The sequence below is a fragment of the Oncorhynchus gorbuscha genome, linkage group LG18 (assembly GCF_021184085.1).
Source record: "Oncorhynchus gorbuscha isolate QuinsamMale2020 ecotype Even-year linkage group LG18, OgorEven_v1.0, whole genome shotgun sequence".
NCBI classification, from domain to species: Eukaryota; Metazoa; Chordata; class Actinopteri; order Salmoniformes; family Salmonidae; genus Oncorhynchus; species Oncorhynchus gorbuscha.
The window spans coordinates 67,507,498-67,532,581 of NC_060190.1; the positions used below are offsets into that span (position 1 = coordinate 67,507,498).

General features: G+C 42.9%; 1 protein-coding gene across 2 annotated transcripts; it reads right to left on the reverse strand.

Moving 5' to 3' along the window:
- Positions 1-2,539: 2,539 nt before the first annotated feature.
- LOC124003428 (PAK4-inhibitor INKA2-like) lies at positions 2,540-16,687 on the reverse strand. Of its 2 annotated transcripts, none has more exons than XM_046311684.1 (2): positions 16,257-16,687; positions 2,540-6,084 (listed from the first exon to the last, which is right to left on the reverse strand). In XM_046311684.1, the coding sequence occupies exons 1-2, from the start codon at positions 16,290-16,292 to the stop codon at positions 5,002-5,004; spliced, it is 1,119 nt and encodes a 372-aa protein (XP_046167640.1). In that variant the 5' UTR covers positions 16,293-16,687; the 3' UTR covers positions 2,540-5,001. The 2 variants fall into 2 exon arrangements, with proteins under 2 accessions (XP_046167640.1, XP_046167641.1); XM_046311685.1 differs by lacking the exon at positions 16,257-16,687 and adding an exon at positions 7,247-7,513.
- Positions 16,688-25,084: the final 8,397 nt, after the last annotated feature.

Consider the following 25,084-nt stretch of genomic DNA (forward strand, 5'->3'; position numbering starts at 1 on the left):
TTTAGTTTTTACGGGTGCAACTGCATCTAGTGTTGCGCAAGGTTAAATTGAGTTCCTCAGTTAGGTGGTTAACTGATTTAGGCAGAGGGAGTCTGGAAGGGCATCAAGGAATCTTTGGGCTGTCTGAGAATTTAAAGGATGACTTTTGATGCTCCTTGGTTGGGGTCTGAGCAGATTATTTTTTGCAATTGCAAACGTAATAAAACGGTGGTCCGATAGTACAGGGTTATGGGGAAAAACATTAAGATCCACAACATTTATTCCATGGGACAAAACTAGGTCCAGAGTATGACTGTTGCAGTGAGTAGGTCCAGAGACATGTTGGACAAAACCCACTGAGTCGATGATGGATCCGAAAGCCTTTTAGAGTGGGGCTGTGGACTTTTCCATGTGAATATTAAACTCACCAAAAATTAGAATATTATCTGCTATGACTACAAGGTCCGATAGGAATTCAGGGAACTCAGTGAGGAACACTGTATATGGTCCAGGAGGCCTGTAAACAGTAGCTATAAAAAAGTGATTGGGTAGGCTGCATAGATTTCATGACGAGAAGCTCAAAAGACAAATTTAAATTTGCTATCGGAAATGTTAGCAACACTTCCGCCTTTGCGGGATGCAACGGGGATATGGTCACTAGTGTAACCAGGAGGTGAGGCCTCATTTAACACAGTAAATTCATCAGGCTATAAATCTACTGTAGTACCCTGCTAACCCCAGGAATGACTTCACCTGCCTCTTGGTTCGGGGGACTGGCCACCCCCTAATGGCAGTGATTTTTTTCTTGGGGTTTCACAATTTCTCTCCCAATCTGATAGCCCAGGTACTCCATCTTGGCATAGCCCAGCTTGCACTTGTGGGGGTTCGCGGTTAGACCTGCATCCCTTAGCGCATCCACCATGGCCTGTAACCTACAAAGATTTGACTCCCAACGGTCACTGTGCACAATTATGTCGTCCAGATAATCAGCTGCGTACTCACTGTGCGACCGCAGGATGCGGTCTATGAGTTCCTGTAAGTTTGCTGGTGCCCCGTGGAGCCCGAAAGGCAGAACACGGTAGTGGTATAGCCCCCCCGGGGTGGAGAAGGCAGTCTTCTCTCGGGAGGCTGCTGCCAGTGGCACCTGCCAGTACCCCTTCATCAGGTACAAGGTGCTGACATATCTCGCCATCCCCAAGCGGTCGACCAGTTCGTCCACCCAGGGGATGAGGTAGGATGAGGTTGAACTTACTGACCTCGTTCAGGCCCCGGAAGTCATTACAGAAGCGGATGGTTCCGTGGTCTAGCACTATGGGGCTAGACCACTCACTGTGTGACTCCAGTACCCCCATTTCTAGCATTGTTGCCACTTCCCGCTGGACAGCAACCCTCCGGGATCTGGTATCCGGTTTGGCCGTTTATGCACATTTTCTCCTGGACGGGTCTGGATATGATGTTCCACGAGATCCGTGCGCCCCGGCACCTCGGAGAACACGGCCAATTTCCGCTGGACCAACTCTTTGAGCTCTTGTCATTGGGTTGGACTATGGTCTTCCCCCATTGCAACTTTGACCGAGGGCGGGCCCTGCTGTGGCCGGGTCCAGGTTACGCACAGTGCCTCGCGTGCGTGTCATTTCTTCAGTGAATTCACATGGTAAAGCTGGAGGGGTTTTCTCCGCCCGGTTGGCTGACCTTATAGTTGATGTCGCCTACCCGCTCAATGATGTCGTAGGGTCCATGCCACATAGCCAGGAATTTACGCCGAGTAGAGTAGAACAGAGCAGAGTAGAGTAGAGTAGAGCAGGGTAGAGCAGGGCAGAGTACAGCAGGTCAGAGTAGAGTAGAGTGGAGAAGAGTAGAGTAGGGCAGGACAGGACAGAATAAAGCAGGGCAGAGTAGAGCAGAGAAGAGTAGAGTAGAGCAGAGTAGAGTATGGCAGAGTAGAGCAGGGCAGAGAAGAGCAGAGCAGAGTAGAGTAGAGTAGAGTATGGCAGAGTAGAGCAAAGAAGGGCCGAGTAGAGAAAAGAAGGGCAGAGTAGAGTAGAGCAGGGCAGAATAGAGTAGAGCAGGGCAGAGTAGAGTAGAGTAGAGTAGAGTAGAGTAGAGCAGGGCAGAGTAGAGTAGAGTAGAGCAGGGCAGAGTAGAGCAGGGCAGAGTAGAGCAGGGCAGAGCAGGGCAGAGCAGAGTAGAGCAGGGCAGAGTAGAGCAGGGCAGAGTAGAGCAGGGCAGAGTAGAGTAGAGCAGGGCAGAGTAGAGCAGGGCAGAGTAGAGCAGGGCAGACTAGAGTAGAGCAGGGCAGAGTAGAGCAGGGCAGAGTAGAGCAGGTCAGAGTAGAGTAGATCAGGGCAGAGTCAAATCCTACTCAGAACTTTTCAGTAAAGAGAAGGCTGGATTATCGTTGATATATAAAACATATCCCCACAAATCTAAACGTAGCAAAACAGACAAATTGTTAAGAAGTATGTTGGGTCAAAATTAGAATCACCGAATAAAAATTGGTCACTGGTCAAATAGTACATTTATGTTCAGAATATAGAAATTCAATTTCCAGTCAAGAAACCAGTGTCTTCAGAAAAAAGTTTAATTTATAAAGAGCCAGTGGAAGTTTTACAGTGCAAATTTACACTCAGGAACACTTTGAGGTTCGCAGAACCGCAGTTTTAACAACAGTGCTAAAATGACAATTATAGCTGTAAATATGAATAAGACTACAGGCAGAGAGAGGCTCATAGAGGCTCTTATGGCATAACAGTTTTTGTAGAGACTGTCCGTCTGTGTGTGTGATTTACTGAATATAATCCGACCTGAATATTGAAAGAAACCCATGTGTTTTTAGTACATGAAGAGATATTTAAAGGCCCAGTACAGTCAAAAACATGATTTGCCTTTGTTTTATATATATTTCCACACTATGAGGTTGGAGTAATGCTGTGAAATTGTGAAAATTATGATAAAGCCCTTTGAATAGACCGCCTGAAATTTCAGCCTGTTCTGTGGGGATGGTCTGCCTGATGGAGTTATGGTCTGCCTGGTGAGATAATAATGAGTGTTCCAAACCTCTCTGCCAATAACAACTAGTTTACAGTTTTCCCTTCCACACTCAGTCCTAGCTACATTTTTGGTTGAGAAATTGCTCATGCTAAGAAGGTATTTTTGTTTCTTTTTGACAATTTTAATCGAAAACAATCACAGTAAGTTACTTAATTATTTCCCAGAAATGATTTGATATTGAGATAAAAATGGCTGCATTGGAACATTCATAATCATGTCTGTTGAATCAATGGATGGGGTGATGTTTGACTTCTCAGGCCACTCTTATTACTAGTGAGGGCTGAGGATTGTACTTGCACACCGTGTGTTTTCTAAAGAAGATAAATAGTTTTTGTAATTACAGTGATTTCCCTGAGGAAATTATATGTGGAGCTCAGCTCTGGAAAATGATTGCAAATGTTGCTAAACCATTCTGATGTTCATGCTGCTCTCTCAAATCTCTTCACAACACCTCCTTCATACAGTTTCATAAAGAGTGCTTGGTCTAACCACATATCTTCCGGGTTCAACCTTCATCTCTTTAAGTCCCTTTTTAAAATGACTTTACACAATGGCAACAAGATGACTTTGTTGACATCATGACATTTATTACTGCATGTACATGATGTACATGATTCACTGTAAACATTCTCCTCCTCCTCAGTCCTCTGCTTTCTACATGAACTCTCCAGGCCCTGTCTCCAGGCCCTGTCTCCAGGCCCTGTCTCCAGGCCCTGTCTCCAGGCCCTGTCTCCAGGCCCTGTCTCAGGCCCTGTCTCCAGGCCCTGTCTGGCATTACATACATGTAACTTCAGCATCACAGCTTAGGGTTGGTTTCAAAACACTCGACAGCCTACGCTGAATGACTGCACCTCTTGTCTGTGCTGCTAGCTTGTCCTTATGTAACTGTAGGCAGCCAGATGGTACACAGCTCTTTCGCTCTCACTCCCTCTCTCTCTGCCATGTATAATACACTATACAGGAGGATTGGCTGAAGAGTCACGATGTGCCATCATGTCTGCATGTCTTTTCAAACAGCTCTCACACTAAAAGGGCATTACAATCATTTTCACAACCTCATAGTGTGGAAATATATATAAAACACAGGTAAATCTCTTTTTTGACTGCACTGGGCCTTTAACCCTATCCTGTGTGTGTAGGTGGATGGTGAAGATGTAACAGAGGTGGTTCGAAACCAAGGAACCATGTGATGAGTAACCTTGCCTGAGACCTGAAGACCTGTGTTAGCTCCCCAAGCTAATACCTAGGCTTTACCTCAGCGGGATAATAGTCTTGTGGTGTACAGGAGATCCCGGTTTGAACCCAGTCGATCACACAGGCCACATCCCGATCCCTGAGTTAGGCTGATGGAACAATATTACACTCTGTGTGTATTCATCCAGCCGTCTGACTCTGGGCAGCGAGGCAGAGAAGCACCTGTGGTTGTGTTCAGTGGCAGTTCAGTGACTGTTTCACAATGTCATAGATGAAACATTTAGTAGAAACATTTAGTAGTGCCCATGCAGGATGTGTCACAACTGACAGAAGTACGAGATGAGGGTGGGGATACACTTGGGTATACAGTAGAATTCAAACATATGAAACAGGGTTGAGGTTTGAAACCATGATGATGCTGTAACAACTCGAGAGAAATTCAGAGCATTATTATGTCCATATTGAAGTACCGTATATTGTATAGTCCAGGGCACTTATGCACTCAATAGAATCTTATTAACTTTGGTGAACCCATCTATTAGAGAAAGTCCTGCTTGCTCTCACAGTCACAGACAAAAAGGTCTTAGGATTGTCAGACAAACAGTTTCCCTGATAATCTCTCTATTGGGAAATAGTCTGGATATTCATCCCTCAGTCTGCCTTTTCTCTTGGAGAAGGAGACAGACAGACACACAAACCTCCTTGTTTCCACCCAAGAGCTCCCAGCCAAATCCCCAACACCTGCCACCACCGCAGCATCCTAGAGCAGCGTCAGCATCACACCCACACAGCCGTGTTATAGTCAAACAAGGGCAGCATTTTCTCCATTCTGGCCCCTTGTCGCCTGTCTATGTAAAGCCCAGAGAACTGACCCTGGCTCGTGGGATGTCTCTCCTCAGCCAACTGGGGACATGGCCGTCCCTTACCCTGCTGCCCTACACCTGCCCAGAACGGGAGGTAGAAACTCCCCTTGGTCTGCTGCTTAGACACTTTCTTGGGCCTCTTAAAGAGCTCGGCCTCCTGACTCTCAGGGACCATCCAGCCTGGCCTCTCCTTAAGTAGTTTGTCCCTGTCAGGCCTCACACTGCGCAGGAACTTCTTGAAGATATTGGTGGTCAGAGAGACCTTCCTGCAGATCTCCTGGGAGCGGCTGAGACAGAGAGGGTGGGCCGGGGAGTCGGGCCTGTCGGTCCAGCCAATCATCTCCTCCTTCTCTAGCTCAGGCAGGTCCAGCCAGTTGCCCACCAGGTCGGCGAAAACGTTGTCCCCCAGCACCAGCGGCTGCCGGTTGCGGCTGCGGCTCATGAGCGAGGAGGTCCAGTCTCTGGAGTCGTCCATGCTGTCCTGGGAGTAGTCACTGTCCAGCGAGGGGCCTTCCCTGGACAGGCTGTAGAGAATGCCAGGGAGATCCAATACCTGGCCTGAGTGAGCCGGCTGATGATGCTCTGGGAACACTTGGCTAAGACGTGGGCCACAGTACTCCACCTGTGGGGTGGTGTATCCAGACACTCTGCGGGGGAGAGGGAGAGGCTGGTTCTCACTCTCAGTCTCTACTGTCTCCAGGCTGGAGGAAGAGGGCGAGGTGCCCAGGCTGCTCTGGTGTCCCCCCTGGCTGGATGTCCTGACCAGGGGGGGCCTCAGGGTCTCATCGTGGCCAAAGCCAATCGTAGCATTGGGGCTGGGGATAGGGCCAGGGCATGTGTCCTCTGCTGGTGGTGGGGCCGCCCTTTGGACAGACCTCCCTGAGATGTCTAGCTGCTCTAGCGCTGTCTGCACCTGTAGAAGCTTGAGTTCCTGAAGAGCCCCCATCATGGAGTTCATCTGAGCATGGAGGCCATCTCCTGCCTCCTTCATAGACACCTGTAGAGAGGGAGAGGAGGGAGAAAAACACAACAGGGAAATGGCTAGTTAGCTTCACAAAAGGACCCGCAAAACTCATCCATTCAAGCACTTGACCCATAACCTTCTGTCAAACATCGACCATCGTTTTCATTGCCCCTGTACGGTTGAACTTATGTTAGATCACAGCACCTCTTAGGACAAATAAATGCACTCAAGGACAAACCGTAATGTACACATGGTACTAACATTCCTTTAGTGTTGCTACAGTTCTCTGCACTGTTGCCCTTTTGTGTTTTGAGGCCACACATGGTTTGTTCAGTCACGTGACCCGTTTTGAATGATAGGGCCGCCATCTGGCCTGAATCTGTGAGAGGACCCTGTCGCCCGGCAGCTGTAGGGAGGAGTAGCACTGGCTGTAGCTCTCTCTCTTTCTCTGGGCCAGCATCCTGTGGGACTGAGCTTACGTCATGTGACCATGTTGTAACTGTTTCCCCTGCAACCTACTAATCCCTGAGGCAACAACCTGACCCCATGTCTTGACTTGTTAAAAAGGAAGTCATGCACCCTGACTCACTTTGATATGACTGTTATGTCTTTGAAATTAAGAATACACAGAGGCGAATGCAACCTATTAAAAGCAAAGCTGTGTGATTTTACGTCAAATGTAGCTTTACAGAAATAGAAAAAGATTTGCGGATATCCTTTTGAGAATACCATGTTGTATTCAAACATTTGAATAGCGCATTGGTAAAATTGATAAAATAATGGATAACATTTCAGTAGTCTGATCAACTATGGGTTTTCACTGAACACAGATCTCTCTGAATATAGACAGCTTTCACCCTAGAACAACTCCTCCACCTGGGTAACACAATCTTCCCACCATACCAGCAATGTAACATTATATGAGATTGCTCCAACTCACATGAGAATGCAAACATCGAAACAAGTTAGATAAGTGCTGTTCAATACAATGACATATAGAAAACCTCTGGTCTGTCAATGTTCTTGAAACCTTTACAGGGCAGAAAAATCAACATTCACCTTTATATCAATTCAATATTTCAACTCAATTTACTGGCATGGAAAACACATGTTTACATTGCCCAGCATATCTCCCACCATACGTCCTCGATCATCAATCTATCCATGAGTCTAAGATCCTAATACATCAATTTACCTTGTTATAACTTTCCCAGAGGTCTTTCCCTTTCTCTTTTCTCCTCTCTGTTGGCTGCTCTGTCAGTCCGTCTCTGCTCCCCTCTCTCTCACCTTTCAAACAGCCCTTCCTGTCAGCCCCTATATGAAGCCCCTGCCAATCAGGGCCAGTGGCTGTCCTGGTAGCCAATCAGCTGTGTCTAGACGTTAATCCCTAACTGTGGGGGTGGGTTCACTCAAGCACACATTGATTGACAAAGACCGGGTGAGAGTCAGCAGCAGTGGTTTTTGGGGTAACAGCAGGGTAAGTTCGGGTGTGAGGGTCGTTATGGGGGCCTTGCCATATGTTTTTTTTTGTAACCTTTATTTAACTAGGCAAGTCAGTTGAAAACAAATTCCCGGACGACGCTGGGCCAATTGTACGCTGCCCAATGGGACTCCCGATCACGGCCGGTTGTGATTCAGCCCGGGATCGAACCAGGGTCTGTATTGATGCCTCTAGCACTGAGATTCAGTGCCTTAATCCATCTAGACATGGCGCAGCGGTCTAAATGATTGAAGAACGGGACGTGGGTGGGTGTCATAAATCACAAGGTCAGTGGTACTGTATCTGGGTACCATTAGTGCCTAGTGGGAAAGCATTGGATCCTGTTTTACAGTAACTAACACAGTAGCATATGACAGACTGGAGAGTATCACCAGCAGTGATTGAGAGGTGAATATAATCATCTGCAAGTGTGTCCTAGTGTATGACTGTTGTTTTTATGCAACGACATGTTAATAACATGTTATAATGCTTCATATGTAAAGAGCCCTCATGAATCACATTGAAAATACTTCATACTTTCATATTGAAAAGAGTAACTCAAGTTAATCTGCATGAAAAATAATCTGTTGAATTTTGTAATTTGTCTACTTTCAACCGTTGCAAGAGCCACTGCACTGACAAACGCTAAACTAGCCTTTCAGTCCCACATATTCCAACAAAGATCATTACGCATTAAGAAGCACTTCAAAAGGTCTCATAGAAGATGTCATTTGAATCAATACGCAGCTCAGCTGACATTTCCACCGAAAATGAAAAGTAACATCAGTAGGCCTACTCTGAAGCATATGGAAAGATAGTGGAATAACTTAGGGTATGAATAACATTGGCAAAGGTCATATAATATGTCTATCTAAGCATATGCTGGAGACAAAGGAGTCTTTGTTTCCTGAGTAGCCATTATAGAAGGAGAAGGTAATTGGAACAATGAGGTCATCTCTGTGTTCTCCTGCGGTTCTAGGCGCTAACACCTATGGTTGACTTCATTAGGTATAATTAGCTGTAGTCTTTAGAAGCTGGGGAACAGACTGTATATAATTACGTTTTACTTCAAACCACATCAAAGTTCAACCAGCATTACCACAAGATGCACACTTTCCCAATTGCAGACATCTCCATTAAACAACGTGGCTTTTTCAAAAACATTACACCAGTATGATTCAAAAGACTACATCACAAGGTATAGAAGTTAACCTTCTACAGCTTCACTACAACCCCTGTTTGGAGATGCTACTATTCATCCTATTCTCATGGAATCAAGCTGGCTAACTTGTTCATGTCATTTTTTAATGCCTTGCTTACTGCTCACATGCAACCCTTCCCCGTGCCCCCAAATACAGGCATTCCCTCCAGTTATCAAAAAGCACACGTGGTTTACTCCATCTTGACTCTCTGGCTCTGTTAAATGATTCATAATGTGCCCTGCGGAACAGTCCTATTGTTGGCCTCACTGTGCCATCTAAGGCACTTGCTCTGCCAGCGCATGGCCACAAAACTTTTAACCCAAATATGTCAGACATTTCCAGATTTTTATTTTTAACTAGGCAAGTCAGTTAAGAACAAATTCTTATTTTCAATGACGGCCTAGGAACAGTGGGTTAACTGCCTTGTTCAGGGGCAGAACGACAGATTTGTACCTTGTCAGCTCAGGGATTCGATCTTGCAACCTTTCGGTTACTAGTCCAACACTCTAACCACTTGGCTACTTGCCACCCCAAATCATATCCTATAGCTGGCATCAGATTTTTGCTGGAAGAGACTGCCTGAGTGACTGCTCACCACCCTGTCCCCCAGGGCAGTGTACTGTACCTCCCCAAATGTTTACTGTAATGTGTTGCAGAGATGGCTTGAGTCAGTGACTCATAGAATACGGCTGCTATTCGCCTCCCTCTCATATTAACTGGAACAGACAGGCGCTGCTCCACATCCTCCAGGTCGAAATCTGTGAATCAGGAGCTTCAGGGCATGAAACACTGTGTGGTACCATTAACTTAAGCAATGTCTGAAATACTGACGCTAAGTCCTCAGCTTTCAGTAACGTTAGTGTGCTAGCATTAATTCAGCAGTGTGATATGTTACTGTCTGCCTGTAATTGTCAGCTGTAAGGGTTTGGGGAATGACTGAGTATGTATTGAGAAGTAAGAGTGCAGGCTAAAGGCAATCCAGCCATCCTCACACACAAACTAAAGCTAATTGTCAATGAAGAACTCAATACTCTCAAACTCTGGGAGTAATCGCTGCCAGTCTCGAATTAATGTTGGATGATCAGCCATTAAAGGCCCAGTGCAGTCCATTTATGTTTTTCCTGTGTTTTATATCAGATTGCACAACAGCCTATGAAACTAACATTGTAAATGTGTGAAAAAAATGTATCACTGTTATTTCCTGATAGTTGCTGGTTCAACCTGGTTCAACCTGGACTCAGGGGTAGACGTCACATAATGAACACTCAAATAGATATGATATGTTAGGTTTGGAATGGTATGTATCAATTTGTGGATGTAACATGATATGTTACGAATTACAATTAGTATTCTATTTTACGAATGACAAATCGTATATGGATGATATGTGACAAATTCCAATTTATTGTGGCTAATGTTAGCTAGGTGAGCTAGGGGTTAAGGTTAGGAGTTAGGTTAAATGGTTAAGGGTTAGTGTTAGGTTTAGCTAACATGCTAATTAGTTGCAAAGTGGCTAAAAAGCAGTAAGTAGTTGCAAAGTTGCTAATTAGCTACATTTGTCAGTGATGAGATTCAAACACACAAACTTTGGATTGCTATACGTTTGTGTTTTTTCCTTTAGTTTTTGCCTTCAGTAACCTTCTGTCTTATGTAACCAAACGTAACATATCATATTTATTTGAGTGTGCTGGATTTTCGTTTACTATGTCACATCTAGTCTATGAGACCAGCCTGGCTGGTTGAAAATACAATCTACACAGGACCTTCTACTCAGCAGGTTTGCATGGGTGGGAGTTTCGGTAAATTGGTTAATAGACAAGTAACAAAGAGAGTTCCAAACCTCTCTGCAAATAATAGCTAGTTTTCAGTTTTCCCATCCCACTCAGACCACTCCCAGACAGGCCGACGTAAATTCTTGCTTGAGAAATATTTTTTTCCAAAAACCTATTTTGCCCATTTTAATGGAAATCAATTACAGTAAGTAAGGTACTTAAGTGTTACCCAGAAATGATTTGATATTGATATTAAACTGCTGCATTGGGCCTTTAAAAGTTAAGAAGGTGATGATGTCAGTGCTTCTTTCTTCAAATTCATATAAACTGTTCGCTAAAAGCAGGAAAGGCGTGTTCAGTTAACACACATTAGTCATATTGAATATGCATGAATGTGAATTAAATCCAACCCAGCATAAATAAACAAACACTATATTGCGCTCAATTGAGATTAGGGTCTGTGCTCTTACGTGTTTTCTCATTCAGTTAAGGAGAAAATAAACGCGAGGAAACCTGACCCAGTTGGAATGGTTAAAGTCGGCTCCCTGTATGTGTGGTTGATCGCAGAACCCGCATTGACACAGTTAAACTGGATTCAGTGAAGCATACCAACACACAAAAACACGTCTTTAAGTGGCAGTTCATTGTAATAAGGGACAGTCAACTAAACACCCTTATTTAATGTCATGAATGTAAAGAGAGCCATTCAGAGTTGTTGACCAGAGGCAGGGGAAATGGGAGGCCAAGGCCAGCTTATCAAACCCTGGGCTTTTAGAGAGGGCATTATCCCATACACACACGCACATGCACATGCACGCACACACAAACATCCACACAACCCCCCACACCCCTCTCATTGAGTATGAATGGTAGGCTGTGTTGGTCAGGAGCAGTAATAGGATGTTTGTTGGGGGCATACAGGCCATGCCTCTGTACTAGAGATGGTCAATATGGACAAAAATACAATTGACGCAATAACGATAAATAGTTTATAACATGAATGTGCATCACAGTTGTTTTATTACCCTTTAAACTCCTACTACTAGTTTGATTGTTGTAGCCATGTTATAGAGCAGAGTCCTGTTGTGGGGTGAGCCGCTGCACTGCGCTGACCATAGAGCAGGGACCAGAGGTGGGGTGAGCCAGACAAGGCCTCCTGGGGCATCTAACACTGGGAGGTGGTCTAATGGGCAGTTTCCTGGCCCGAGTGAAGCTGGAGAGATTACCAAGCTACTTCTTTGGAAGAACCGTTTTGGAGACGGTTGGTGATCCAATCTGGAGCCTTGGCTCACAATGACCAACAGCAGAACAGAAAGTCTGTACATGCTGTGTGCTGTTCAAGTGAGCATTAGTTTACTATCCAAACATAATGCATAACAATAACAATATCAAATGTTACTGCATCATTGTACTGCAAACGCTCAAGATAATTGTAATTACTTTATCTATTTATGACTTGCCTATTTAACTAGGCAAGTCAGTTAAGAAAAAAGTATTATTTACAATGATGGACTATCGGGAACAGTGGGTTAATTGCCTTGTTCAGGGGCAGAACGACAGTATTTTAACTTATCATCCCGGGATTCAATCTAGCAACCTTTCAGTTACTGTCCCAATGCTCTAACCACTACAAACCTGCTGCCCCAATAACCATGAAATTAATTAGGTCTTGAGCAACTTGCTTATGTTTTCTGTTGAAGAATTGACTTTCACTGTGAATCACATTCATCAGATCTCTGTGCAGATTGGAGTGGCATAAAATACATTAGTCCTTGTGGGAGGTTATCAGCGATCTCTGAAACACAATGATCACATCATGCAGCTGCCAATGTGACCTTGGCCAATTTTAGCAGAGGGGAAGGAAGGGCTGGCTGGAGAATGGAACCACAGGAGAGGCTCCAAACAAACGAACAAGAGACCACTGCTCAGACTCAGAGCCATACCACTACCAGCCGAGGTAACAAAGAATAAACAAACTCTGTGAGCACAGTAGCTTGGCTAACCACCTCAGGACAGAACCGCATTGCCAGAGTTCACCTCTCAGAAGTTCCATGACCTTTGCGGCTCACTCACACCCTCCTTTGAATAGAATTCCAAATTGACAGCCAGTTAGTTTAAATGTTGTGAAGCGAGTAACAGCTATAGAAGAACCATGAAATAAAAAACGTGTGTTAGTATCGATATCAAAAGCTTTGATATCCTTTAGTCTCAGAGATAACAGCGCCATGCAAGTGTTCAACTGCCATTTAGAAGATACTCTGGGGAACATTGAAAAGGACGGAGTCTTCGTGTGACTCATGATGAATCATTGTCGCTTAGCAACATTGTATTGTTAGAAACGGAAGAGTTTGTTTTGCCATGCAGGACTTCCATATGAAAGGAAATGTAAGTAAAGAGTCAAGGTTAGGAGATCTATCAGGCTCTGGTATGTTTCCAGTAGTCAGCACAGGTTTACATAGTCCCAGATATACGGGCAGCTGGTAGCCAGGCCAGGTTAGAGCGTTGGGTCTCTGCTGCCAATGACTGGAACGAACTACAAAAATCTCTGAAACAGCAAACACTTATCTCACAGATTACTGCACCTGTACATAGCCCACCTATAATTTAGCCCAAACAACTACCTCTTTTCCTACTGTATTTATTTGATTTATTTTGCTCCTTTGCATCCCATTATTTTTATTTCTACTTTGCACATTCTTTCACTGCAAATCTACCATTCCAGTGTTTTACTTGCTATATTGTATTTACTTTGCCACCATGGCCTTTTTTTGCCTTTACCTCCCTTATCTCACCTCATTTTGCTCACATCGTATATTGACTTGTTTATACTGTATTATTGACTGTATGTTTGTTTTACTCCATGTGTAACTCTGTGTCGTTGTATGTGTCGAACTGCTTTGCTTTATCTTGGCCAGGTCGCAATTGTAAATGAGAACTTGTTCTCAACTGGCCTACCTGGTTAAATAAAGGTGAAATAAAAAATACAAATAAATAAAAAGTTGGGAGCAACGCTGAGCTGGCAGGTTGGAAAAATCTGCTGTTCTGCCCTTGAGCAAGGCAGTTAACCCTCTCAACAACTGCACCGATGATGTCGATTAAGGCATCCCCCAGCAACTCTCTGATTCAGAGGGGTTGGATTAAATGCATTCAGTTGTGCATTTGACTAGGTATCAAATTAAATCAAACTTTATTTGTCACATGCGCCGAATAGATCAAGTGTAGACTTTACCGTGAAATACTTACTTACATGCCCTTAACCAACAGTGTAGACTTTACCGTGAAATACTTACTTACATGCCCTTAACCAACAGTGTAGACTTTACCGTGAAATACTTACTTACAAGCCCTTAACCAACAGTGTAGACAGCTCAAGATGAAGATACCGTGAAAAATATTTAACCAACAGTGTAGACTTTTGGAAATACTAAAAGCCCTTAAAACAGTGTAGATAATGAAAAAACTTACAAGCCCTTAACCAACAGTGTAGAAGAAAATAACAAGCCCTTAACCAAAGTGAGGCTGTGAAATACTTACTTACAAGCCCTTAACCAACAGTGTAGACTTTACTGTGAAATACTTACTTACAAGCCCTTAACCAACAGTGCAGCTCAAGAAGAAGATAAAATATTTACCAAGTAGGCTAAAATAAAAAGTAATAATAAAAAGTAACACAATAAGAATAACAATAATGAGGCTATATACAGGTGGCACCTGGGGGGGGTCAATGTAAATTGTCCGGTGGCGATTTTTATGAATTGTTCAGCAGTCTAATGGCTTGGGGGTATAAACTGTTAAGGAGCCTTTTGGTCCTAGACTTGGTGCTCCGGTACCGCTTGCTGTGCGGTAGAGAACAGTCTATAACTTGGGTGACTGGAGTCTCTGAGAATTGTATGGGCTTTCCTCTGACACCGCCTATTATATAGGTCCTGGATGGCAGGAAGCTTGGTCCCAGTGATATACTGGGCAGTACGCACTACCCTCTATAGCACCTCGCGGTCAGATGTCGAGTAGTTGCCATACCAGGCGGTGATGCAACCAGTCATGATGCTCTCGATGGTGCAGCTGTAGAACCTTTTGAGGATCTGGGAACTCATGCCAAATCTTTTCAGTCTCCTCAGTGGGAAAAGGTTTTGTTGTGCCCTCTCCACGACTGTCTTGGTGTGTTTGGACCATGATAGTTCGTTGGTGATGTGGGCACCAAGGAACTTGAAAATCCCGACCCGTTCCACTACAGCCCTGTCGATGTTAATGGAGACCTGTTCGGCCTTTTCCTGTAGTCCACGATCAGCTCCTTTGACTTGCTCACATTGAGGAAGAGGTTGTTGTCCTGGCACCACACTGCCAGTTCTCTGACCTCCTCCCTATAGTCCGTCTCATTGTTGTCGTGATCAGGCCTACCACTGTTGTGTCATCAGCAAACTTAATGATGGTGTTGGAGTCGTGTTTGGCCACGCAGTCATGGGTGAACAGGGAATACAGTAGGGGCCTAAGTACACACCCCATGGAGCCCCAGTGTTAAGGATCAGCGTGACAGATCCTTGTCTCCTTTCAAAGTCCACTGTTCAGCTTGACCTCTTGACACCACACTTTCCCACACATAGTGCTGCGCTACCTACCAGCTATGGCAGGTGGATCAGAGGGTCAAGGTCTGTTGCACATGTTTGTCATTTTCTTGACATTACAGAGACCCCAGATGATACAACAGTCCATAAAATGAGACATAACATCCACATGTACAATAAGAAGACTGTAGCCTTGGATCATAAGAATAATCTACTGCCCGTATTCTATTCTATTCCACTCTATTCTGTTGCCCTTATACACACCCTTGCGTTTTCCCACTGGCATAATGGTACAGTGTACCTCACAGCCATGGGTGTTCAGGGAGCCAGGAATGGGAAGACACAGACAGACATGTGTGAACATTGGCATGGGCAACACAAGCAAATTCAGTGCAGATAACCCAGAAGCCACAGAAGAGTAATGTTGTACACTGCATGTGGGTTAAGTTTAAATTAACACCCATCACAGTTTAAAAGGAGTTTGAAGAGAGTGTATAGCCTATACACGCCTCGGTGGTTAGGAATATGAATATAAGAATATTAAAAGAAGCAGCAGTTGAATATGAAAAGAAAAGGCAACAGGAAGCTTGGCCATTCATTATACTGTACCATGTCTTCCCGTTCATGGCGCCCAGACGCATGCACAACGGTCTGCAAAAAGTACATGATATGATGTTCGCACTGAGCTATTTGATTTGCTTGAGTAAACCATTTATAAACGGAGTCATTTGCACCGTGCCTTATTATGCAACCCCCCCCCACCGTGCAAAATCTGGTTGAAACAACGTTATTTCCACGTCATTTCAACAAAATAATTAAATGGGGATGAAGTTGAATCAACGTGGAAAAGTGATTGGATTTGCAAAAAGTCATCAACATTAGTCTTTTTTTTTACACAACTTTTAACCTAAATCCAATGACATAGTGACATTTGTTGTTGATTTCACGTTAGTTAACAATTCAACCAAAAAACGAAACGTTGAAATGTCTGTGCCCAGTGGGTTAGCTGTATAACAATAACGAAATATTAACATGTATATTTTAGCTGCTGTTTACTCTTTTATTACCCAGTTGCATTTTAACAAAATCTGAATGTATATACTTAAATTGTATCTGTATTTACAGTAAAAACAAAACAAACATACATTGTATACTATAACATCCAGAAAACTCAAATAAGACAACATACCAGTTCCTGCTTCAGACGTCTTAAGCAAGTATCCATATTTTTTTGCTCTGACTTGGGAAGCTGTCGTTCTATTTTTGTAGATGTAAAGCTTTTTCAACTAAAATACTTGCTCGTTCTTTCAAGCATGTCTCTAACAAATGTCACTCGCGTAGTATAGGCCATTAAATTGTGCGCAGAAAAAAATAATACTTTGATAAAGAGACGACTGTCGTCCTGACGATGGAACGCTGTAAAGACGCTCTTGTTCTGGAATACGCGCGTCTTGTCATGTGGATTCCAAAGCCATGAACTCTAAAATCTGTCACTCTGTGTATATTTAAGCCTACTCCAAAAATGATTGTTAAACCAAAAGCATGCTTTAGGTTTGCACGGCTGCCTGTCGATATCTCCGACTTGTCATCCCATGCCTTGCTTACAGTGTGCAACCTATATTTTTTCTCATTCATGAGAAGCGCTTCGGTTGATCATCCAATGAGGTTGCGATTTTTTTCTATCGCACAGTGCTGACGCTGTTGGAGCCGTAATTAAAAAAGCATGTATTTGCAATAGAGGTCAGGTTATGCGTTATGTCCTTGTGGTATTGAAATGAATCAATCTACATTTAGTTGAAAATGTATAGTAGGTCTATATGTTGAAAGTATTTTAGACTATATAAAATACTCATTTGAATGAACTACAGTAACAATTTCACTGGTGTGAAGACACCTGTTCATTTGAAATTATTTAAATGTAATTGAAATGGAATGTAAGGCCCCAGTGTTTGACACACAGATGATAATTGGTTTAAAGCGAGTTGTGTTATGCTTGACATTGGTGCTACAAGCATAATTCACATGATCAGTTCCACATGTGGGTAAGCAGACCCATGAGCCACTGCGGGCCCTTTTTGTGGCCACCACCCCCATCAAAGTTGCCCAAATCTGCAAAAAGGTTTTACTCAGAGGAAGTGTTGAGGGAAGTGACTGCTAATAGGAGCAGTATATAGGTTATATCAGGAGGGCAGAACATTGTCACCCTCACAGCAAGGAAGCACCTGAGTGACAGTCCTTTGTTGTGTGATCCCTGACCCGGATACAATACTAACTCAGTGGAGGAAGGAAGGGGTTGAACCTGACCTGCACTCCATTCATAGTTATTCCGCTCTTGTAGAAGTGACATGCCTCTTGTATTGCAGACAGAGACACTTTGACCAGAATTCAGAAATGGCACTGGGAGTGGGAGCTCCAAAGCTCCTGCTGTCTGACCTGATTCCATCTAAATACTATTATCATCTTTGTTTTTGTATCTGCCCCGCTGGGCTTTCCCAGGTGGATGTGAGAGAAGGAAGTAGCTCCGACTCCAACTCCAAAAGCAAGGAAATGTGCAGGATGTATGAATTAATTATCTGAAACATCAGTGTACTTTAGGGAGAGAGAGAGAGGCTTCTGCCTTCAACCCGCTGTCTTCTGAAACATCAGTGTACTTTAGAGAGAGAGGCTTCTGCCTTCAACCCGCTGTCTCCTGAAACATCAGTGTACTTTAGGGAGAGAGGCTTCTGTCTTCAACCCGCTGTCTCCTGAAACATCAGTGTACTTTAGAGAGAGAGGCTTCTGCCTTCAACCCGCTGTCTTCTGAAACATCAGTGTACTTTAGAGAGAGAGGCTGCTGCCTTCAACCCGCTGTCTCCTGAAACATCAGTGTACTTTAGAGAGAGAGTCTTCTGTCTGTCTCCTGAAACATCCGCTGTCTCCTGAAACATCAGTGTACTTTAGGGAGAGAGGCTGCTGCCTTCAACCCGCTGTCTCCTAAAACATCAGTGTACTTTTGAGAGAGAGGCTTCTGCCTTCAACCCGCTGTCTCCTGAAACATCAGTGTACTTTAGAGAGAGAGTCTTCTGCCTTCAACCCGCTGTCTCCTGAAACATCAGTGTACTTTAGAGAGAGAGGCTTCTGCCTTCAACCCGCTGTCTCCTGAAACATCAGTGTACTTTAGGGAGAGAGGCTTCTGCCTTCAACCCGCTGTCTCCTGAAACATCAGTGTACTTTAGGGAGAGAGGCTTCTGCCTTCAACCCGCTGTCTCCTGAAACATCAGTGTACTTTAGGGAGAGAGGCTTCTGCCTTCAACCCGCTGTCTCCTTTTATTAGCCAGCTTGATTTCACACCACTGTTATTATGGTATTATAATAAAGAGAAATCACTATTGTTATTATGTTAGAAAGATTACCGTTGTTATTATGTTAGAGATCACAGTTGTTGTTATGGTGTTATGCTAGAGAGATCACAGTTGTTATTATGGTATTATACTAGAGAGAGAGATCACTGTTGTTATTATAGTATTGTGCTAGGAAGAGAGAGAGAGACCACCATTGTTAATATGATATTATGAGAGAGAGAGAGAGAGAGAGAGAGAGAGAGAGAGAGAGAGAGAGAGAGAGAGAGAGAGAGAGAGAGAGAGAGAGAGAGAGAGAGAGAGAGAGAGAGAGAGAGAGAGAGAGAGAGAGAGAGAGAGAGAGAGAGAGAGAGAGAGAGAGAGAGAGAGAGAGGGAGAGAGAGAGAGATAACCATTCTTATTATGGTATGATGAGAAAGAGATCACCGTTGTTATTATGGTATGAAGGTAGAGAGAGAGACACACCCTGATAGATAAACATGTCCACCAAAATAGACCTGGGCCCTGGCAGTAAACCCCAAAAAGACTCAAATAATGATTTTTCAGAGAAGATCCAGATCTCAGGGAATTAGACCAAAGTTCTCAATTGGTACAACATATATAGAGTACTGCACACACTACAATTACTTAGGTTTAAAAATAAGCTCAACTGGACACCTTAATGAGGCAGTGAATGAACTGAGAAAGCACGCAGGGCATTCTACTCCATTAAAAAGCGAATTGATATTGAAATACCTATTAAAATTTGGCTAAAACTAATTGAATATGTCATTGAACCAATTGCACTTTATGGCAGCGAGGTGTGGGGTCCACTTGCAAAACAAGATTTCATCAAATGGGACAAACACCCCATTGAAACCCTGCATGCAGAGTTCTGTAAGATTATCCTACATGTCCAGAGGAAAACTACAAACAAAACATGCAGGGCAGAATTAGGCCAATATCCACTAATAATAAAAACTACATTGCTTATTGGGAAACACAAGCATAAACACAACAGTACACTGTGGCTAAATATTTGACCATGGTTACTGATCAAAACCTTAGAAAAACCTTGACAAAGTACAGGCTCAGTGAGCACAGCCTTGCCATTGAGAAGGGTAGACACAGGTAAACCTGGCTCCCTGTAGAGGAAAAGCTGTGCAACCACTGCACCACAGCAGAACCTGAGACGGAGCTGCATTTCCTGATAAAATGTAAAAGATATAAAACAATAAGAGAGTGTCATTTCCCTAAATTTGAAACCCTTTTTCAAGGTTTCAAAGACCTCTCCGATGAGAGTAGGCTACCTGTACTGTTGGGGGAGGACGCAGAGAGCTGTGGGTTGGCAGCACACTACATTGCTGCCTGCCATAAATTGAGGGACAGTGTCTGACAGACCAATCAACCTGCACATGTCCTCTACTGTATGCTTATTGTTATTGTTCAATGTGTTGGTTATTTTGACACTTGGTTATTGTTGTTACTGTTGTCCCATTGATTTTGATTCTCATTTTTATATTGTAAATATCCAAAATAAGTTTTGGCGATATGTACATTGTCATGCCAATAAAGCAAATTTAATTGAAATGAATTGAGAGAGATCGCCATTGTTAATATGGTATTATGCTAGAGAGAGATCCCTGTTGTTATTATGGTATTATGCGAGAGAGAGATCCCTGTTGTTATTAGTATTATGAGAGATAACATTATTGTTATTTGTTATTGATCATTATTGTTATTATGTTATTTTCCTAGATTATGCGAGATCCCTGTTGTTATTAGATCACCATTGTTATTATGGTATTATGCTAGAGAGAGAGATCCCTGTTGTTATTATGGTATTATGCTAGAGAGAGAGAGATCATTATTGTTATTATGTTATTATCATTATTGTTATTATGGTATTATGCTATGAGAGAGTTATTAGATCTAGAGAGAGAGAGAGAGATCATTATTGTTATTATGGTATTATGCTAGAGAGAGAGAGAGAGATCCCTGTTGTTATTATGGTATTATGCTAGAGAGAGATCCCTGTTGTTATTAGAGAGAGATCCCTGTTGTTATTATGGTATTATGCTAGAGATGCTCTTGTTTCTATGGTATTTGCATTGTACAGTCGGTCTTCTTGTTGCATGTTGCATTCATTCAGATGCAATGAGAAGCTCTGTTACTGTTGTAGCGGTATTTAGAGTTTCTTGCCTCCCGCCATAGTGTAATGGGATGCATGTCACATATGACAACCTAACTTTGTTTTAGTAAAGAATGTGAACACATGCGTGACCCTGACCTGCAGCTGCCCGCCTGTATGTTCCCACTTCCCCCAGAAGTCACCAGGACTAAGATGTCTGCGGAAACATGTCCAACGCCAGACCACACAACAACTGTTCTCCATCTATCATTCATCGTCCCATTGCAGCGGCAAAGAACATGCTTTTAGATAGTGGTTATTGAGTCGAGTACTGGGCATCTTGTCTTCAGTTTCTGGTCAACCATCTGCTTCACACCCAATTCCATGTACTATTGTTTATGTTGGAGTGAGTGCTCACCCAGTGCGAGCAAAATTGTCCCAATGCGCCATCATTGTCTTGCACAGTTTCTCCTCATCATCGTCGACTGTCCCTGTAACTCTCATGAAGGGATTAAGGGTGAAGATAAGGACTGATCGGATGTTACCTTGTTTTGAAATTAACATGATCTCCACAAGCTGCTTTCTAAAATGTAGCAACGCTGGCTCAATGGTTGAAGACAGGCCTAACCTGACCCCTTGTGGCTGTCATTGGAATAACTTACAATAATATCAGAGTGCTATATGATTCTCATTGCACTATTTTACATTGAAGGTAAAGTGTAACTATTTCAACCAAGAATTTCAGCATTTGAACCACCAAGAAGAAATGCACTTGTAAAATAACCGTATATGCCTCTGCTAGTAATAACTTCTAATCATTGCCTCAACTTGTGGCGCTCACCAACTCCTCTTCACTTTTCTCTCTCATATACTTAGCAAGCTGCTCAGTAGTTGTGTGGGCCCACCAAAGATGATTGATAAATGAAGATGTCTTACTCAGGCCATGTACCATTGAAAGAAATGGTCACAATTCCACTCTACTTATGGGGTGGCTCTACCATTGGCACCAATGCGATAGCAACTGGGTCTCGTCTACTTAGTTAGCTTCCTCTTCTGTCTCTGGTCACACCTTCAAGTTAACCACCTTTCTGGCCATGTAGGCTCTGTTTAGACAGGCAGCCCCAATTCAGATTTTTTTTCTCTCACTAATTGGTCTTTTGAACAACCAGATCAGCTCCGAAAAAGATCTGATGATTGGTCAAAAGACCAACTATTGGGAAAAAAAGATCTGATGATTGGTCAAAAGACCAACTATTGGGAAAAAAAGATCTGATGATTGGTCAAAAGACCAACTATTGGGAAAAAAAGATCAGAATTGGGTTGCCTGTGTTAATGCAGCCATTGAGTTTTGCAGCCATATGTGATTGTATACATTTAAATAGAGAATGGGGAGGGATAACCAAGAAATCATAAACCTGTCATATCACAAATGATGTGATACACGCTACCACATCTGTATTGAAAGACTGGGTAGCAAAAGTGAGTAGAATGAATGTTTTTGTCCTTTAGTTTACCTGCAAACTGCCATATGGCTCAATCTGCTCCAGATGTGGTTTCACTCAGGGTAACAACAGCCAGCTTGAGGAATGAACCTATTCACTTTTAATGAGGCAGGATGTTAAGCACCTGAAGAACAGAACATGTGATATGAGCTGCAGTAATATGTCTCAGACATCTCCATTACTTCTCTGTTGTAGTTCTTTGTACCGACTTCATGTGTGAAAAATGACATGGAAATGTCCACAACTGTTCACGAAAAGAAAGCTCACAAGCCAGGTTTGGGTGGCAGATGAAATACCTTTATCTGACACTACTTTATAGTCATTATGACACATAAACAAAGTCACGTGATAAACACCATCAGACAGATAATATGGAGCAGAAAAACAGAAAGCACGGAGCAGACAGATAACAGAGAATAGGAGCAGACAGATAACAGAGAATAGGAGCAGACAGATAAACAGAGAATAGGAGCAGACAGATAACAGAGAATAGGAGCAGACAGATAACAGAGAATAGGAGCAGACAGATAACAGAGAATAGGAGCAGACAGATAACAGAGAATAGGAGCAGACAGAAAACAGAGAATAGGAGCAGACAGATAACAGAGAATAGGAGCAGACAGAAAACAGAGAATAGGAGCAGACAGAAAACAGAGAATAGGAGCAGACAGATAACAGAGAATATGAGCAGACAGAAAACAGAGAATAGGAGCAGACAGATAACAGAGAATAGGAGCAGACAGAAAACAGAGAATAGAAGCAGACAGAAAAACAGAGAATATGAGCAGACAGATAACAGAGAATAGGAGCAGACAGAAAACAGAGAATATGAGCAGACAGAAAAACAGAGAATATGAGCAGACAGAAAACAGAGAATAGGAGCAGACAGAAAACAGAGAATAGAAGCAGACAGAAAACAGAGAATAGGAGCAGACAGAAAACAGAGAATAGAAGCAGACAGAAAACAGAGAATAGGAGCAGACAGAAAACAGAGAATAGGAGCAGACAGAGAATAGGAAGACAGAAAACAGAGAATAGAAGCAGACAGAAAACAGAGAATAGGAGCAGCAGACAGACAGAAAACAGAGAATAGGAGCAGACAGAAAACAGAGAATAGGAGCAGACAGAAAACAGAGAATACAGAGCAGACAGAAAAACAGAGAATAGGAGCAGACAGAAAACAGAGAATAAAGAGCAGACAGAAAAACAGAGAATAGGAGCAGACAGAAAAACAGAGCAGACAGACAGGAAAACAGAGAATAGAGCAGACAGAATAACAGACAGAAAACAGAGAATAGGAGCAGACAGAAAAACAGAGAATACAGAGCAGACAGAAAACAGAGAATAGAGCAGACAGACAGAGAAAACAGAGAATACAGAGCAGACAGAAAACAGAGAATAAAGAGCAGACAGGAAAACAGAGAATACAGAGCAGACAGAAAACAGAGAAAAACAGAGAATAGAGCAGACAGAAAACAGAGAATAGAATACAGAGCAGACAGAAAACAGAGAATACAGAGCAGACAGAATAACAGAGAATACAGAGCAGACAGAAAACAGAGAATAGGAGCAGAGAATACAGAGAATAGGAGAGACAGAATAACAGACAGACAGAATAACAGAGAATACAGACAGAGCAGACAGAAAACAGAGAATAACAGAGCAGACAGAAAACAGAGAATAGAAGCAGACAGAAAACAGAGAATATGGAGCAGACAGAAAACAGAGAAAAACAGACAGAAAACAGAGAATATGGAGCAGACAGAAAAACAGAGAATAGGAGCAGACAGAAAACAGAGAATATGGAGCAGACAGAAAAACAGAGAATAGGAGCAGACAGAAAAACAGAGAATATGAGCAGACAGGAAAACAGAATACAGATCAAAACAGAGAATATGAGCAGACAGAAAACAGAGAATACAGATCAGACAGAATAACAGAGAATACAGAGCAGACAGAAAACAGAGAATAGGAGCAGACAGAAAACAGAGAATAGGAGCAGACAGAAAACAGAGAATAGGAGCAGACAGAAAAACAGAGAATAGGAGCAGACAGATAAACAGAGAATAGGAGCAGACAGAAAACAGAGAATAGAAGCAGACAGAAAAAAGAGAATAGGAGCAGACAGAATAACAGAGAATAAAGAGCAGACAGAAAAACAGAGAATAGGAGCAGACAGAAAAACAGAGAATACAGAGCAGACAGGAAAACAGAGAATAGGAGCAGACAGAATAACAGAGAATAAAGAGCAGACAGAAAAACAGAGAATAGGAGCAGACAGAAAAACAGAGAATACAGAGCAGACAGGAAAACAGAGAATAGGAGCAGACAGAATAACAGAGAATACAGAGCAGACAGAAAAACAGAGAATAGGAGCAGACAGAATAACAGAGAATACAGAGCAGACAGGAAAACAGAGAATAGGAGCAGACAGAATAACAGAGAATAAAGAGCAGACAGGAAAACAGAGAATACAGAGCAGACAGGAAAACAGAGAATAAAGAGCAGACAGGAAAACAGAGAATACAGAGCAGACAGGAAAACAGAGAATACAGAGCAGACAGGAAAACAGAGAATAGGAGCAGACAGAATAACAGAGAATAAAGAGCAGACAGAAAAACAGAGAATAGGAGCAGACAGAAAAACAGAGAATACAGAGCAGACAGAATAACAGAGAATACAGAGCAGACAGAATAAAAGAGAATACAGAGCAGACAGGAAAACAGAGAATAGGAGCAGACAGAATAACAGAGAATAGGAGCAGACAGAATAACAGAGAATACAGAGCAGACAGAATAACAGAGAATACAGAGCAGACAGGAAAACAGAGAATACAGAGCAGACAGGAAAACAGAGAATAGGAGCAGACAGGAAAACAGAGAATATGGAGCAGACAGAAAACAGAGAATACAGAGCAGACAGAAAACAGAGAATATGGAGCAGACAGAAAAACAGAGAATAGGAGCAGACAGAAAAACAGAGAATATGGAGCAGACAGAAAAACAGAGAATAGGAGCAGACAGAAAAACAGAGAATATGAGCAGACAGAAAAACAGAGAATATGGAG